Source organism: Quercus suber, unplaced genomic scaffold, assembly GCF_002906115.3.
Source record: "Quercus suber isolate HL8 unplaced genomic scaffold, Cork oak 2.0 scaffold_936, whole genome shotgun sequence".
Lineage (NCBI taxonomy): Eukaryota > Viridiplantae > Streptophyta > Magnoliopsida > Fagales > Fagaceae > Quercus > Quercus suber.
Window position 1 is genome coordinate 170,326 of NW_027070359.1, and position 17,336 is coordinate 187,661.

At 33.1% G+C, this 17,336-nt stretch overlaps 1 protein-coding gene and 1 non-coding gene across 5 annotated transcripts in view; both read right to left on the bottom strand.

The window, feature by feature from the left end:
• Positions 1-1,613: 1,613 nt before the first annotated feature.
• The window catches only part of LOC111986220 (uncharacterized), a 21,385-nt gene continuing 5,662 nt past the window's right edge, over positions 1,614-17,336 (bottom strand). For 2 of the 4 annotated variants that reach the window (XM_065768439.1, XM_065768436.1), the window contains exons 4-7: positions 3,651-3,686; positions 3,236-3,341; positions 3,101-3,158; positions 1,614-3,006 (exon numbers count right to left, since the gene is read on the bottom strand). In XM_065768439.1, coding sequence (XP_065624511.1) covers positions 1,819-3,006; positions 3,101-3,158; positions 3,236-3,341; positions 3,651-3,686 — 1,388 coding nt within the window. In that variant the 3' untranslated portion in view covers positions 1,614-1,818. Of the gene's footprint in view, positions 3,007-3,100; positions 3,159-3,235; positions 3,342-3,650; positions 3,687-4,680; positions 4,804-4,986; positions 5,122-5,347; positions 5,459-5,605; positions 6,092-17,336 lie in introns of those variants that run through there. The other 2 variants (XM_065768437.1, XM_065768438.1) reach the window with 2 other exon arrangements.
• Positions 9,938-12,097, bottom strand: LOC112032715 (uncharacterized). Its single transcript, XR_010626988.1, has 2 exons — positions 11,808-12,097; positions 9,938-10,600 (listed from the first exon to the last, which is right to left on the bottom strand). It is a non-coding gene; the product is annotated as an uncharacterized LOC112032715 (transcript).

The window sequence follows — 17,336 nt, forward strand, 5'->3', positions numbered from 1 at the left end:
GGGCAATTGAATTTTTTAGGCAAACCATTTGATGTGCTTTTAGGACCGGTCTTTCTTACCAAATTTCAGAGGACTCTCCCACTTTTTTTTTTAATGCAAAAATGCCCAAAGAAAAAACACCGCATTTTCATTTCCATTCACAAACCCATCATCTCCGCCACCTTCTATCATGTCAGTGGACTCTTTGTTCTTGCCACCCTCTTTCTTTGGGCTTGGTCTACTTGGAGTTGGGATTTTCTTATCTTGACAATTGTCCAGCCCAAACTTGAGAAGAGTTTTCAAACGTGTTATCATTGGGTTTATGAGCTACGGATTAAATACCCACAATCCATATCGCTTTCTTGCTTTACAAACTCCCTCCACACAATTCTCACAAGCCTTAACGCTAGCTTTCTTGGTTGTAGAGGCTACCGGATTCACCATTAGATTTCCCAGCTTCCATACTCCAGGTATTAGGGTTTGTTGATAGTGGCCTTTGACAGTTAGGCATTCATTATAATGATACTTTCAAATTTCTTGTATATTATTATTATTATTATTGGGTCGTAGTCTAAGTCTGTACAAACCATGCAATTGTCTTCTGTATTTATTTATTTTGTGGTATTGACTTCGTTTTTAGCGGGCTTAGTTTTAGTGGTATTGCAAAGGGCAAACCAGAAAAACCAAGGTGTCATTTCATTTTTGTTATAGAGTTGCCGGTGAGCCCATTTCTAATCGAATTTGGACACATGGTGAATCAACACAAGATCCCAAACACGAACCAACCATAGACTGTGAGAAGCTCGTTGTATACATCTAAACACAATATACTTTTTCAAGGAAGAGGTCTAGAGAGAACAGCTTCTTATGCAATATCATCCTTGTGCACTAAATCTACTCAAACCCTGTGTTGCTATTGTGAAGATTAGTTAACCCTTCTAAACTTCAAACATTTGTTAGGAGTATAAAATTGAAGTTCTAAACAGTTTTATTCTGACATGAGTTGGTAGCTTAAAATTCACATAACAAAAACCATGTGTACTATCGGTATACTCTCAGATCTCCAACAAATAAATGCCTAACTGGCTGCTGTCAGAGAAGCTCTATAACCAAGCTAGAAGCCGGGGATTTGATAGAGTAGTAATCCTAGCAAACAAGAAGCATGCCAAAGCAATAATAGACTAGACTACTAACAACCCCATGGACTTGCTTAGCACTAAATAATAGCAGAACTGGACTACAGGAGAGTAGAGGGGTTCATTTTTTGCAAGTATATGACTAAACATGCATCAGGAACTTTTGTAAACCATTGTGAGCATGTTCTATAACTTTTTATCTTTTCTTGGTAGTTAAAAGAAAAAAAAATGTGAACTAGTGTCCACCTGCCCCCTAAGTTAAGATTCTAAAGGTTACTTCCAAAGCTTCACCACCCTCTTTGATATCCTCTTCATACCTAGTCTTGTCCATCTCACAGTTCAGATTTTATTTAACAGTGTACAAACTGCCACGTCACTGCAATTTAAGGGGTGGGATTCTTTGAGATTGTGTGGCAAGTGTAGCTTCTTGTGCCAGGGTGTGGCTCAAGAAACATCTTTGGAGAGATGACAAGAGAGATTGAACTTGCCCCCAACATATGACAGTAGACAAGGCAGTGTCAAATTCACAAGTAATCTCTTGACAGACCCGTATACTTAAACTCTTTAAAACATTGGAAAATTCCAGTAAACAAAGTAGCTACATTAACAATAATGTGCAGCTACAACTAAGCATAATGAAAGCATGAAAAGCATGTCCAAAATGCTTGGAAGCATCTTTACTATCATCATAATAAATTTGTCCTCAAGTTCCATCCCAGCTTGATTTATCGAGCAGCAAAGGGTATGACCTGTCTTTTTCTAGCGGCATTTGGAAATAAAATGATGACAAATCTTGGATGTTAACAATATCACTGACATGACTCAGGGTTCCTCTATGACTTGAACCATCTAGGAAACTTTCACTCTTGTCTTTGAGTAAAAAGCATGAATATGTTCCTTCATTTCTGGGAGACTGAAAAGCATAATTGACAGGTGGATGATGCTTCCTTGAGGAACCACTTAATGATGGGCAATCCCATTCTAAATCAAAATCAAGTCCAGAGGAAAGGAGGACACCTTCAAAACCAGGATGATGATATCTCTCACCAAAAACCTTGCTCATTATATTGAGATTATGAGGAAAAAAGAAGATGCTGCTATCTTTGCATTTAGTGTCATTCTTGTGATCTTCATCCAGAGTAAGATAGTCTGGTGCAAGTGTTAGAGCTAGAGGAAAATGGTTAAAGTCAGCATTTATATCTTCCTTGTCTTCAACTTGTTTTCCAAAATCAAGGTCATTATAGTTGGCTGAGTAGGACCATGGGAATGAAATAACATTTGGAGAATTTGTTGACAGGAAGGATGATTCACTCAACTCTTTTGCACCTATCCTATCATCCAGAATGTGCTGATGATAACCACCCCAGGAACTTGATGAAGGTGAATACAGATTCAGCTCTGTATTTTTACAAGTATTAGACAAGTTTCTTTCCTCTGTATTCCTGCCAAAGTCCCAACCCAGAAGAAGAGGATTTGACCCACTTTTAATCAAACATCTTTTTGGATAATGTAAGTCATCCAGTTCTTTGAGATGATTATATGCAAGAGATCCATATCTTTTAGATTGAGAGCCATAAGTGGAATCACACTGAGTGCATAGAACTGGACTTCTTCCTCCTACTTCATAATCAGGTTCTCTCATTTCATACTCGAGACATGCTATACTCTCATCGATTGGGGGAGTGTAAAAATTTGAGAGAACCCCCTCTGGTGATCTATTCAACCAACAAGATGAAGGACCATCATCCAAATGTGAAACATGGTCAAGTTCCATATAGTTCCTTGCAGGCATATGACTTAATTTCTTGAGCTGACTATGCAATTCCAAAGAAGTGAGAAATTGAGATTTGGTATCAATATCAACTTCCCTTGATTTTGATTTCTTAAAACCCTGCCAGAGAAATAATTATTCAGCTTAATCACCAACACCAACCCCAACACCAAAAGAATAAATGACTTCCATATGGAAAGCAAAAGGAACATACACTGTTTTTGTTGCTCTCGGGGAACAGGCGATTGAGAAGCAAAGAAACAAAATCATACCTGAGAAAATTTCTACAAGTCTATGAAATGAGGCTAAAATAAAACGAGAAAACTTATTAAATGGTCATGTGTCTAACCCCTTTAAACAGAGTTCTTCAATATGAGGATATGATGTCTCTACAACCCATTTGCGTAATTTATGTCTCTTTTTAGAAAAGATTTCTCCCCGCCCGTGCTGGCCCCCTAAAAATAAAGACTTGCAAGCATTTAAGACTGTTCACCAAAGCATTCCCTCAGCATCTCTAGTTGTGAGATTTGGAAGTGGAAAAAGATTGTTATAATCTACCTTAAACAAGCAATAGAGTCATGGGATTGCCAAGGATAAAATAAATTTTGGAATTTAGAAACAAAATGCTTAATAAGTTGAAAAAATCTATATTTTTTTCATCCTTTCCTTCCATGATATTAGCTAACAAACAAAGCATACATGACCCCAGGATTCAACACATTGCTATATTTCTCAATATTTTCATGTTTGCAGGCAGCATATACCTGCTGAGGTTGTATAAGCTTCCGGTGAATATCCCTCTGCCAACCAATAAAAAAGTCAAAATATCATTTCAAAGTTCTGGATTCCAAATCCATGGTATATATTGCAAACTGAGCAAGTTCATTAGTGGTTCAAATTTGGCATCGTCATTTACAAAATGAGAACATTAATGAGGATATTATGACAATGTACAAAAAATCATGATTAAAGATACTACAAATCATGTAACATTAGATTATGAAGCAGAACACCATACTGAGGATGAGGTTAAATAAAGTGGTGGCGAATATTTTACTTAAGAATGTTGAAGTCTAATAGTGCTCTCTCACCTTTTGGAATACTAAAATCACAAATTTGTCTAACCCAAGCCTACTAAAATAGCATTCCTAGATGGCTTTCTAATTCTACCCATGTCAAATAGCCCCCCATAAGTGTCATAGTGCATGGGCAGCAACAGATATGAATCACCAGGAATCAACTACCAAGAAGCAAGTGGTCAACAACGAAGGAAGCAGCATTCACCTCCTACAAAGAATTAGCATTATTTTTGCTAGGGATTCAGAATACCTAGTGATATCCCTAAAAGTGGTCTCAGGACAGTACAATATAACCTTCTTCTTTTTTTTTTTTCTTTTCAGTTTATGAGTCAGTATAACTGCATTAATATCTGCCATTTTTAAAGATGTTAGAAATGATAAGCCAGTGCATTCTGGACATCAGAAGATGCTATTTCACACAATTATTAAAGATGCTATTTAAAGATGCTATTTCACACAATTATTAAAAGGTTATAATAAAATCACAAAAAGGGATAAAAATATATATTTCACATTCAAATTACAGAGAACAATCTCCATTTATTTAAAAGGAAGATTACTGTAAAATTATTCCAAAATTAGGACCAATAATTTGTTGTCATCATTTTCTTCCCTTTTTATTGATAGAATCAACAAGAAAGAAATACTAATCAGAAGCATACCATTAAATGAAGAAAAAAGAAAAAGAAAAGAAAAGCCACTTTACAACACACACCTGATTTCTTTAATGCCCCACCAAGAGGTGGCAGGTGTGAGCTAAAGTTACTAGGTGTGACATTTTCAGCAAGCAATGAGGAACTGAAGTCCTTACATCTAAATTTGACACTGTTTGGGTTTCCTGCATAGTACAGAGAAAGCACGTAAATAATCATGTCCAGACAAGTGCATTGCCTTTAAATATTTTAAGTATGGCTGATTCATATACATAAAATTTTCTAGAAAAAGAAATAAATTCATACCAGCCTTTAAGACTGGGAGAAAAAAAATGAATAAACCCAAATTGCAGTTGAGATGCATTTACCCCCAGAACAGTCACTAATTTTGAACTTCTTTGACTGGTTTTCTTCTTTATGCAATGTATGGGATTGGTATTTGTGGCCTGCATTTTCCTTCAATTTCTTAAAAAATGCAAATTCGGAAGTTTTGGGGTCATCGGCTGCATGGTACATTCAAATGGAATGATTAATATTTTCAAACACGAGTTCCAATTACTTTTGATTGGTACCACTAGAAATTCAACATAATTATTACAATAGAGCTTGTATATACTTAAACATTCAGCACAAAGAGAAAAAAAAACATTTTTACTTCAAGAAAAGAAAAACAAAAAGTAATACCAAGAAAAGAACCCAAGGAATATATGTTCAGCAGTAGAAACTTACATCTCGGACTCTGTCTTCCTTCTAAAGCTGTGGAAGAGGCATTTCTTCTGCAACTTGAGGGAATATTGACATCAAGATCTGAGAGCTTTACTCTTTTTCTGCAGCTGATATCTACATGGAAATGAAAAATGAAACAAATTAGTAGGAAACAACAATTCAATTTAAATGATTAATCTCAACTGGAACAAATTTGAACCAAAAGGAACACAAATGAAAACTCAGTTACACGAAGAAAAATGAATGATTTAGGAGAAGAACCTTTGGTTGATTGGGAAGTTGGATTTGGAATGCGGAAATCGGGGCTCCGAACTCCACGGAGGCGACCCGGTTGTTGTGGTAGAGTTGCTCCGATGATCGGCGATGGATCTTTATAAGTAGCTTTGGAAATTCGTCGCTTCATTGCGTTTCAGATACGAAAATGAAAAAGGCCCTAAGACTATATATATATATATAGATGGGTTTGGGGATTTTCTTTTTGAGGAATTGAAGATTTTTGGTTGTACAGTCTGGATGTTTATGAAAGAGTGAATGAGAGCGATTAGAATTTGAGGGGAAATTTGGGCGCCAAAATGTCACGTGACTGGGAGGATGCACCACTGCCACTCTCTCTGTATGTATGTTTGTTGGATGCGTGAGAGACTACTCTATAATTTTTGTTATTAGATTTTTGAGCAATTTATAATTTAGCTACTTGTGATTTGATTCGAATTTAAGTCGCTTGCTTTGAGCTTGAAATTTAACGCTTTATTTATTTGAACTCTGCTCTATTACACTTTGGTGACCCACTTTTTCGTTTGTAGTTAGAAAAACACATTTTAATTCGAAAATATAACAGCAAACGAATAAAAAGGTTAGGTTTTGAAATTTTGCTAAAAAAAGGATGAACATTACATAAAAAATTTCAAACAAATACAAATCAAATATCAAAACTTCTCTCTAAAGAAATTCTAATCAAAAGAACACAAAGTTCTCTGTGACAAACTCATCAAAATGAAACAAACTACCATGATTGATATCAGAAGGTTGACTATGGCCACCCTATTCCAGATCAATATCAAAGAGAGATCTACCATGACCGTATACATCATTAGATTTTTATTTTTAGTGAAAAGTAAAAAAAATTTATTGAGATAATATCTAGAGTCTACAACTAAAAAATTTAAGTTTTTTTTTTTTTTTTTTTAATGATCTCTACTTGGTGGGTACACCCAGGTAAATTTATACAATCTTCAAGAACCAATTTCTTAGGACTAGGATTCCAATGAAGTTTGGGGCTCAATAAGTTTTTGAAAATAGCTTAATTGGATGGAAACTTGATAGAAAAGATTTTGAAGGGTATCCACTCTTAAACCATTAGGAAGATGATTCGAAATCATACAAAAGGTGAACATTACCACTTATGAGCAATTTAAGATGATACATTTTTAAAAGGACTCTTAGGATTCCAATATGCCTATTTTGGTTCAAGCAACTTTTAAGGCTATGACTTAAATTGCTTTTGTTCATAATCTTGAACAAAAGGATTAATGAATTGCATAATGTTAGTTTACCAAAACCAGTCTAAGTCCATTGAACTATATAAAAGGGTATGTGCTCAAGTTTTCAAAATAAACCTCTTATTATATTTTTTGTAAGAATATTATTAATGTCCTCAAGTATATAACCATGATCTACTACGCATATGTACCACTACTACACATGTGTAGTAGTGGTACACATGTGTCTTGAGGTCAATCCTTATAAGGCACATGTGGGAGGCGTCTCTTCCCGATGTGGGATTGAGCAAAACCTTGCGGGCAGTGTCCTTGGTCGCTGTTTAGCACAAGACCTTTCCAAAGAGGACAATACCTGCTAATTGGGGGCTGAGACTATGAAACCCTCCCACAATGTACATTTTTAGCATTTTACATCTTATATTTTCAAAATAAAAATACCAAAACGGCACATGACTGGGAGGAAGGATGTAGAGACTACTCAATAATTTTTGTTATTAGAAATTTTTTAGTGAAAAGTTTAGAAATTTTATTGAGATAATATCAAGAGTTTACAACTAAGAAATTTAATTTTTTTATTATATTATTTTATATATATATATATATATTTTTTTTTTATGAGCTCCAATTGATGTGTGCACCTAGGTAAATTTATACAATCTTCAAGGACCAATTTCTTAGGACTAGGATTCCAATGAAGTTTGGAATTTCAATAAGTTTTCAAAAGTTGCTTAACTGGATGGAAACTTGTTTAATTTTTTTTTTGAAGGGTATCCACACTAATCGAGAAAGCTCAAGCCATTAAGGAAGATGTTTCAAGATTATACAACAGGTGAACATTACCAATTATGAGCAATTTAAGATGATACTTTTTTAAAAAGACTCTCAGGATTCCAATATGCCTATTTTGGTTCAAGCAACTTTAAGGCTGTCTTTAATTGCTTTTGTTCATAGTCGTGAATAAAAGGATTAATGAATTGCAAAATGTAAGATTACCAAAACCGTTCTAAGTCTATTGAACTATATAAATGGTACGTTGCTCAAGTTTTCAAGATAACCTCTTACTATATTTTTTGTAAGAACATTATTAATGTCTACAAATATATAACCACAATCTACTATGCTTTCCAGACTCTTTAGAGAACTCTTGATAAACTATGTTCTTGCCCATTTAATTTTGTAAATCACGCATCCACTAACCATTGTCGTTAACTTTTTCGAGACATTTATCAATAAGAACCCCTAATGGTAAAGGCCAAGATAATCCAGTATTTCTACATGATTTTCATGGATTCTTCCATTGTTTTCTATAATCATGATCATGTTACAGCCAAGCTTTCAGTTGTTCATTATAACATAGTGTTTTCAGTGAAGTTAACAACTCAATTAAGTAGGAGTTCAAGTGTTTAAATTTTGACCGAAAATTATTCAACTAGATAAGAATTTTAAAATTTTATTTTTTATTATAGAAAGGTAGATAATCTTGATTGACTAATATGACATCGGCGATCTAAGTTCTAAAAGATACATGGAACTAGTTCTCTCCAAAAAAAACTTCGATTTTTTTTTTTTTTTAATATCAATTTGAACATGACAACCAACTTTTGTAGTGCAATATAGAATCCCAACGGCCCAGCTAAAACAACAGCCATGACCATACATCTATCTCTATTTAAAAAAAAAAAAAAAAATTGAATCCCCTCCCCATTTCAGGATTGGTTGCCATTTGGAAGACTCAATAAATGTCTGGACTTATTTTTCCACTGTCAAGGCTTTCCTTTAATTTGAACTGTTAGCTAACATACACAGAAATCAAACTATTACTTTTTTTTTTTTTGATAAATAAAGGCAACAACGCTACTCCACAACGCAATGGAATATGAGACCACTCGTTGACGGAGGAGCTCCACCAATGAAGGAAGAGGACCATCAACATCAACAAGCATTTATATGTGACATTAACAGAAATCAAACTATTACTATACATGACCACATTAGTAATGGACAGATCTAACCAAACTAGATTTCCAGATGACAAGAAGAAATAAGAAAGCATTTTGATAGTTCCAAACAAATAAAACCCCTTATTCATACTTTAAATTAAAGCAAACCAAATTATACGCAAAGGACAAGAAGGAAAAATATAAGAATTAGAATTCTAGTTTATTCACTTTGAATTACCTGTCAATTTGTCATGCCTTTTCTTACCAATCAGCTTGTGCTAATAGAATTCTAAACTGAGGACAACCCATAAGCATAATTTTGAATGGAAACATGGGTAAAACAATAAATTAATAATACCTTTGGCAGTAAAAGCTTTCCAGCCCATGATTTCTACTGCCTTTAAAACACTAACAAAAACCTTTTCTTGCCATTCTTTTTTGGGTACATTGAAACAAAGGAACCAAAACAGCACAAGAAGAAAAGATTAGAAGATTAGGAGCTCTCTGTCTATTATCCAAGCTACTGTTCATAAAGACTTAGGGGCAATGATTGCTAGAGATCAAGGCTTTGTCCAAACTAATTCAGAATTCCCTCTGAATGTATCTTTAACTAGGACATCTGCCACAACTTTCAGAGAACCTAAGCAATTTTATTGGACATTCCTTTGGAGAAATTTGATAAAACTAGAACCATATGCATATACTTGATGGATATAAAGGTGTGTCATCAATTTAATATGAAATGTAAGTAGGTAACCAACAAAATGGAGAGGAAAAAGATTTGTCACTTTCAATTGAGATTCAAATAATATTAAGGTCTTACCCATGCCTTTGCAGAAGCATCACATGGGATGATTAGGGGTAAGATGTTTTTTCTAAGGCCATTTAGAAATATTACTATTCAATACTATCTATTATTCAGTATTTGTTGTTTGGAAGAAAACAACATGAGATAGAACAATAAACTAGTACGTTTGGCAGCCAAAACTTTCTAGGTTTGATGAATTCTTATGCATTTAAAACTTTCCAACAAAAAGCTATTTCTTGCATTCTTTGTTCATTCTAGTCAAATTGCTAGAAGTCTCATTGACAACTGTAATAAAAAATATGGTGGGCAATCCATTTATAAATGTACGCTGAAGAGAAAAAGATAATGCAGCAACCAACAGAGCTTGAATTAAGAAGAAAGACAATGACAGTGACTTACATGTAATTCCTGCCAATTGCTTAGCTCTTCACCACATTCCTTGTACTGACTTGACTCCTCATAATATTTACCATGGGCCATAAATTCAGGGACTCTTTCAAGCCCTCATAAGGAATGATGCTGTTATTGCTACACTGACCCATAGTGCTGTTGAGATCTTCAATGTCTTTCTTGTCTACCACACACAACCCGCATTTTTTCACCAAGCTTGAATCTATGTTATTGATTTTAATTCCAATCTCACGAAATCCTTTTGCATCACATTCCCACAGTATTTTTTTGTCCTTCTTCCGAAACTGTTGAGGAAGCAAATACAACAACCAAATATGATCTGATGAAGCAACCACCTCATTGTCAATGATGTGTGTAAGAGACATTTCTTTTCCATTGGCACTCAATATGCAGGAAACTGGATTGCCATGAATTTGATGATGTGGAAGAGGACAAAATACAATGCAAACAGCAATCCCAATCCAGTCATTACAGAAATGAGAAAATGGTTCCATTATATTCACTTCATCCCCCATAATTGATGGCTAAATCACTCCGGCATTTCACTTCCAGGAAAAACAATATCATATCTTTCCCCATTATAGTTAGGAGAGAGTCCCTGAAACATACAAAGCATGATGCTTAGAACTATGAGAGAGAGAGAGAGAGAGAGAGAGAGAGAGAGAGAGACCTGAGGAGACTTTTTTATAACTGCAAAAAACAAGTCAATGAATCCTTAATTGCCAGTCAGTTTGCTGCAATTTTAAAGTAAGTTTTGGCTCAAATAAAGAATTTGATCTCAACAGATCTGGTATTGTTTCCAATAAGGAGCAACCATGCCCAACAATATAGCCTAGATTTAAAGGAAGCTTTGTAAAGGATTAAAGACTCGTGCAGTAATTCACAACCAAAAAATTCAGAATAGATAGTTGAGCAATGCTTTCCAGAAGGCAACCAAAATTATTTCCACTTAGATCAAAGATTCAAATTGTTTTAAAGAGAATAAGCAGCCAATATCTTTTGGGATTTCCTTGAGATTGCAATAACTTAAATTCAAATTGGTCAAAGAAGACAAACCAAATAGAGAAGATGATAGCAAGCCCATGGTCATGGATTTGGAACTTCTCGACATTGGATAAAAAGGGAGAAGCTGAAATCCACCAAAAACTATTTTTTTAGTGGTTTCGAAAATAGAATTAAAAAAAGCCATCTGTCCATTCACTTCAACACTTTCATCACTCCTCAAGTTCTCTAGTAGTTTTGAGCAGCCACAAAGATTGAGATCTTTAAGCCACGTCATATTAAAAAATGTGCTTGGAAGAGACATAAGATTTTTACAATCCCTTACATTCAATGAAGCAAGCCCACTCAAATTCTCAATTGATGTGGGTAATTTTGTAATAGTAGTGCCATCCAAGTGAATCTCTGATACATATCCCATATTCTCTCCAAATTCTAGAATTGTTTTTAAATTTGAGCATTCAGGAAGAATAAGGATCTCAAGAGACTACATTTCAAACTTTCTTGGGAGATTTCTGAGATTTTTGCAACCTTTTAGATTAAGAAGAGTAAGCTTTTTGTGAACTCCGATTGATGGATGTATCTCGCGTAAATTTATATAGTTTTCAAGAACCAATTTCTCAAGAATTGGGATTTTGGTGAAGTTAGGGGTTTCAAAAAATTTTAGAGGTCTTTCCAATTTGATGAATTTCAACATCTCACAAGACTGTAAAAATCCAAAAAGACATAAAACAATTTTTAGCTTCTAAAAATCTTATAGTTTAATGAAACTATTAAAAGAAAAGTTGTAGAATGGCATCTATTACCTTTGTTCCTTTCCAAAGCCGTTCAATGTTGCTACCACGCATGTGAAGTTCAATCAATTCATTTGGTTGGAAACTTGCTGGCAAAGATTTTGAATTGTACCCACTCCAATCAAGAAATCTTAAGTCATTAGGAAGATGTTTGGGATCATACGTGAGGTGAAAATTTTCAATTATGAGGAATTTCAGACGATGCATCTTTGAAAAGGAGCTAGGATCCCCATGTGCTTGTTTCAACTCAGGTAAAGTTAAGACTATGCCTTGAATTGCTTTTGTTCCTTGATAATCATGAACAAAAGGGTTAGTGAATTGCAAAATGTATATTTACCAAAAGTACTTATGTTAAACTATGTTGAATAATAAAATTAATAAGGTATATTATTGGGTTCTTTCAATAACCTCTTACCGTATTTTTTGTTAACACGCTGTCAATATCTTTATACAACCACAATCTACTACGCTTTTCAAGTTGGTCTTTCGAGCACTCTTTACAGGCTATATCTCAACCCAATTCTTGGAGTAAATTATGCATCCATAATTGATTGTCTTGATACTTAATGAGAGATCTATCAGCAAGAACCCTTAATCCAATTTGGGGGTAAAGATCAAGATAATCTAATATTGCTATAATAGTTTCTTGATTTCTATAATTCAAGAAACATGCAATATGCAAGAAAATTTCCTTCTCTGTTTTGTTCTAGTCCATCATAACTTATTTGAAGTACATCAAGAAATTTTTTTTATAGGAAATTCTTTAAGCCTATCTAATCCACTTTTCCATTTAGAAGTACTCCTGTTGTAAAGAAAGGAACCCAAAACCTCAATGGCTAAAGGAAGACCATTAGCATAATCTACAAAGGCTTTACTCTAGATAATCTTTAGGTGGATGCTCTTCATGAAAAGCTTTCAAATTAAAAAGATGAAGAGCTTCCTCATTACTCAATCCTTCAACATCATATATATCATCTACTTCATATGACTTTAGCAAATGTACATCTCTTGTTGTTATGATAACTCTACTACCTGGGACTAACCAATCATGCTTCGCAACTAATTTATTCAACTGGTCTAATTCATTTACATCATCAAGAACAAGAAGAATCTTTTTGTGATGTAACCTATTCTTGATCATATGAACTCCATCATCAACATCTTTCACTTTTTTGTCTCTAAGAATCAAAAGATCATTCAAAAGTGTTTGTTGTAACTGAAGTATGCCATGTTTTTAATCAACTCTCCTGGCATTAGAAATAAAGCTACATGCATCAAATTTATTGGAAATCATGTTGTAAACAACTCTTGCTAGAGTTGTTTTACCCATTCCTCCCATCCCCCAAATTCCTATAAGGCGAACACCATTTGACTCTATAGCTAAATGTGACATTAATTTCTCAACTCTGGATGTTATTCCTACTAGTTCCTTGGTATCTATGAAAAGTGCATAACTTGGTTTATTTAACTTCACTTTTACAACGGCTTCAATAACTTTTGCCTCAAGCCTGCAACGAAGAGAGAACAATAAGGAGTGAGTTTGAACCTTCCATGAAGGGACCCAAAGTAAAAAAATTTGTAGATATATACCATTTTAGTTGATTAAAACTGAAATCCCAACAAATAAATGTATATATAACCTATAATATTAAATCTGAATGTATCATTTAGTTTAGTTTCATTCTTTAAGAAACCTAGGTTTAATTTGAGACATATACAATATATACTCTATATTAAAATATAAATATTAGTTGGATTAAAATAAAATTAATCTAATTTCATGCAACCTATGTTTCCATGTTCGGGTGAGTTTTAAATCTGATAAGTTTTCTACCAGGATAGTATAAGCAAGTAGCAACACTAGGATTTTTTTTTCCCTTCTGTTAACAAAAAAAAAAAAAAAATTAGAGGATATTTTGAAGGCAAGATTTGCTTTTATAGCATAATATGTTATCTTAAAACAAAAGTTACTTGGAGTTTCACTTAGCTTAATTGGTAAAAAATTTTATCGTCAAATAAGAGATTTAGATCTCAATCTTCATCTATCCCAAAAACCAATTATTTTTAGAAGATACACCAAAAACCAAATGATGTCTTGGTTTGATGATTAAAAAAAAAAAAAATCAGTAAGAGTAGGTGTCATATGTTAAAACAATTTAAAAATAAATAAATAAAAACAAAGGTCACTTTGTGTTCTTGTATTTAATTGAGTTAAATATTGTCCATATGGAAATAATAAATGTCTTATAAAATGATGAAAAGTCCAACCCAGGAATAGTTTAAAGGTTCTTAGTTTAACATGATTACTTATTTGAATTTTAATGGGAAAGAAAAAAAGTTTATTATTTGTCAACAAGAATAATTTTATGTTTTTCTTTCACCAAAGAATAGGTATTAAAGAATTATATATAAGCAGATCTGCGAAGAGTTTGAACATATAATTTTTGGTGGATTTGAGAGTTAAATGACAAATTTTTGTCTAATTTGTCTAGCGTGTTATTGTAAAAATACCTTTGGCTGAAATGATACCTTGTATTACTTTATCTTTATGACAGTTGGGAGGGCAGTTTTTTTTTTTTTTTTTTCTCATAATTATTAGTAAGATTATTTGTGAGTAATGCTATGTTTATAATATTTTTTACTTAAAATTTTAAGTGAGAAATTATTACTGGTTCTAATTTGCGCCCATCACTAAAATAAGGCAACCAGTTACAATTTGTTACCTAGAATTTATTGTGAAATTGTTGTTGTGGATGCAGCCTTTCATTTTTTTATTATTTATTTATTTATTTATTTTTGTTAGTGTTGCTCTTGAATCTAAGCATTGAGTTTGTCAAATTATGTTAACATTTGTGTCTAGTATTGCTTTACTTTTTCTAGAGCGGCCACAAGAATTTGTAATTGCTTGAGCTACTATACATTTCAAATTAATCACGCAATAAAAAAATTGTACCTGAAGCAAATATTTTGGTTGATCTTTTCAGCGCTCCACAAAGTCCAAATGCATCCCAAACTATTGATGCATAAAATATGTTCTATTTTATATGTACTATTGGTGCACACTAGTAGAAGTTCATTAAAAGTTATAACTGTTATCAAAGAAAATATTTCACTTTTATGTTAAAGAGCTTTGTATTTCAATTAGCATCTCTTAATATTTTCAATAGAGATGTTTACAGTTCAAATTAAGATTCAAATCTCATCTCCAATAAATATTTCACTTCTATCATTAAATTGAATAATAAAATAGGTAATAGAAATAAAATGAAAAGTAATTTAAGTTACATCATGATAATTGATTATTCAAGGCTAAGTTTACTACATAACTTAAAAACTATGATAGATGATTGAAGTAACTTGAAAATTGTTTATATATAAAAATAAAATAAAAAGTAACTAGAAATTCTTTTAACTTATAAAGTAATTTAAGCTCTTATGTAGTGAACCACAACATACATATACAGCGTGTATAACACAACTTAAAAAAGAAAAAAGAAGGGAAAAAAAAAATTCTCAGTGACTATTTTCTTTTTTGAAAAGAAATTTTATTTGGCTAAATTAAGGCCCTCACCACTATGTTTGTAATTTTAAATAATTCAATTTTATACTCTTTTTTAAATATAATTTTATTTTGCCTAATTATAACAACAGTCATTAATTCTATTGCTACTTTATTTTTAATTGTTAGGTTTTACATTTGTGTTGGCTAATTCCTGTCTTAAGTTTAATATGTGTTAGTGAGGGTTGTATTTAAATAGTTTTCTTAATATCAAGTCAAGGAGTAACATCGAAGAAATCAAGTTTGAGAATACTCGTTCGAGTATACTTCATACAAAAAGTTTACAAACTCTCGCTTGACATATTATTGCCCAAACTTAAATAATAAGTTTGCTCAATTGTGATTTCAGTAAGAAGTTAACTTTCTTTTCTAGTCTAACAACTTAAATTTTTCAACGTTGAGAGGCATCCTCACTAATCACTCCATGAGGATGTAATGGAGATGCTGTTGTTTCAGAGGAGGCAAAATTAGCTTCATCTTTAGTTTGAGATGCAGCACATTTATTCTTATCCGATTTCTTATTCCTTGAGAAAAATAAACTTGAAACCTTCCCTTTGAATGATGATTTCATGCCCTTTGCTTTTGTCAGCTCCTCAGATCCCACTGACTTCTTTGTATCCGAAAGAGCAAGCATCTCACCCAAAGTACTAGAGCTTCTCCGGGCATGTCTTTGCTCTCGAGAAGTCCCATGTGATGCCATCATGGCCCATCTTTCAGAGAGTCGCTTCTTTGCTTCTCTACAAACTGATGACTCTGGAGATCATGATGCACTGCTGAAGGATGAAGTAGAATAAGGGCTACCAAACCTATTGATGTAATCCCATGAATGCCTAGGAGACGGTGACATGACTTCAGAATCACTAAGATTTCCCGCTGCATACTCATTCTCTGATTTGTTAAATGAACTCTCATCACCAGTGTAGCCATTGGAAAAAAGAGAAGAAAGCAAAGTCTCATCCCTTAGGTGACCCATCAAATTAACGTATTGGTGTCCTATTTTTTTATTTGACGATTTCACTTCATTCTCTTGAGATATCCCTAAAACCCTATGGAAAATAGTACAATGAATTGAACCTATAGCCTTCAAGTCATTTTACGCTATTTCAAAACAATTAACTCACCTCTTTCCCTCTCCTTTGTGTGTGTGTGTTTGTTTCTCAAAAAATAAATAAATAAATTAACTCACCATCCGGATATTGACATGAGGGTTTGCTATTAGTATAGGTTTTCATAATGATTTCATTCTTTAAGGAATAATTTTCAAATATATTTCAATTGGAATAATATAAAATATACTTAATACTAACCTCATTACACATGTTACATGCATTCTTAAGGGTTTTTTATTTTTATTTATTTATATATATATATATATATATTAATTTAAATTTCACGAATTTTCATTTATCACAACTATAAGGTTATATATGTTCACCAATCATCAAAAGAACTAGGAATGTGGTGAGACTCCATGCCCAGAAAAAGAAGAAAGAAAAAAAGAACATACCCATACTTGATAATGACTTCAATATTATTTCGGTGTTCATTTTCTTGAGTTAGGACTCATCTCACTTCTGCCTATTTTCGTAATTGACAAAAGCAGAAAATTCATCAGTCAAATGTATAAACATTAAATTGGGATGAATGAAAAATTGTGAATTTCAAAAATAAATAATAGAGGCTGGCAATGAGTTTAGTATAAGTACACTGAAAATTCTTATAACAAGCCTCAGCATGGGCACCAGTGCACCGCCCGTTATATTGTTCGAACTGCAAGTGTGTTGTAGGATTTCTGATTGGGACACTGTTTTATTTGATCTATTATGTTGTTCGAACCGCAAATGTAATTGACGCAATTACTAGCTTTTTAAGCATATGGAATTGGGCAATTGAATTTTTTAGGCAAACCATTTGATGTGCTTTTAGGACCGGTCTCCCTTACCAAATTTCAGAGGACTCTCCCACTTTTTTTTTTTTTTTTT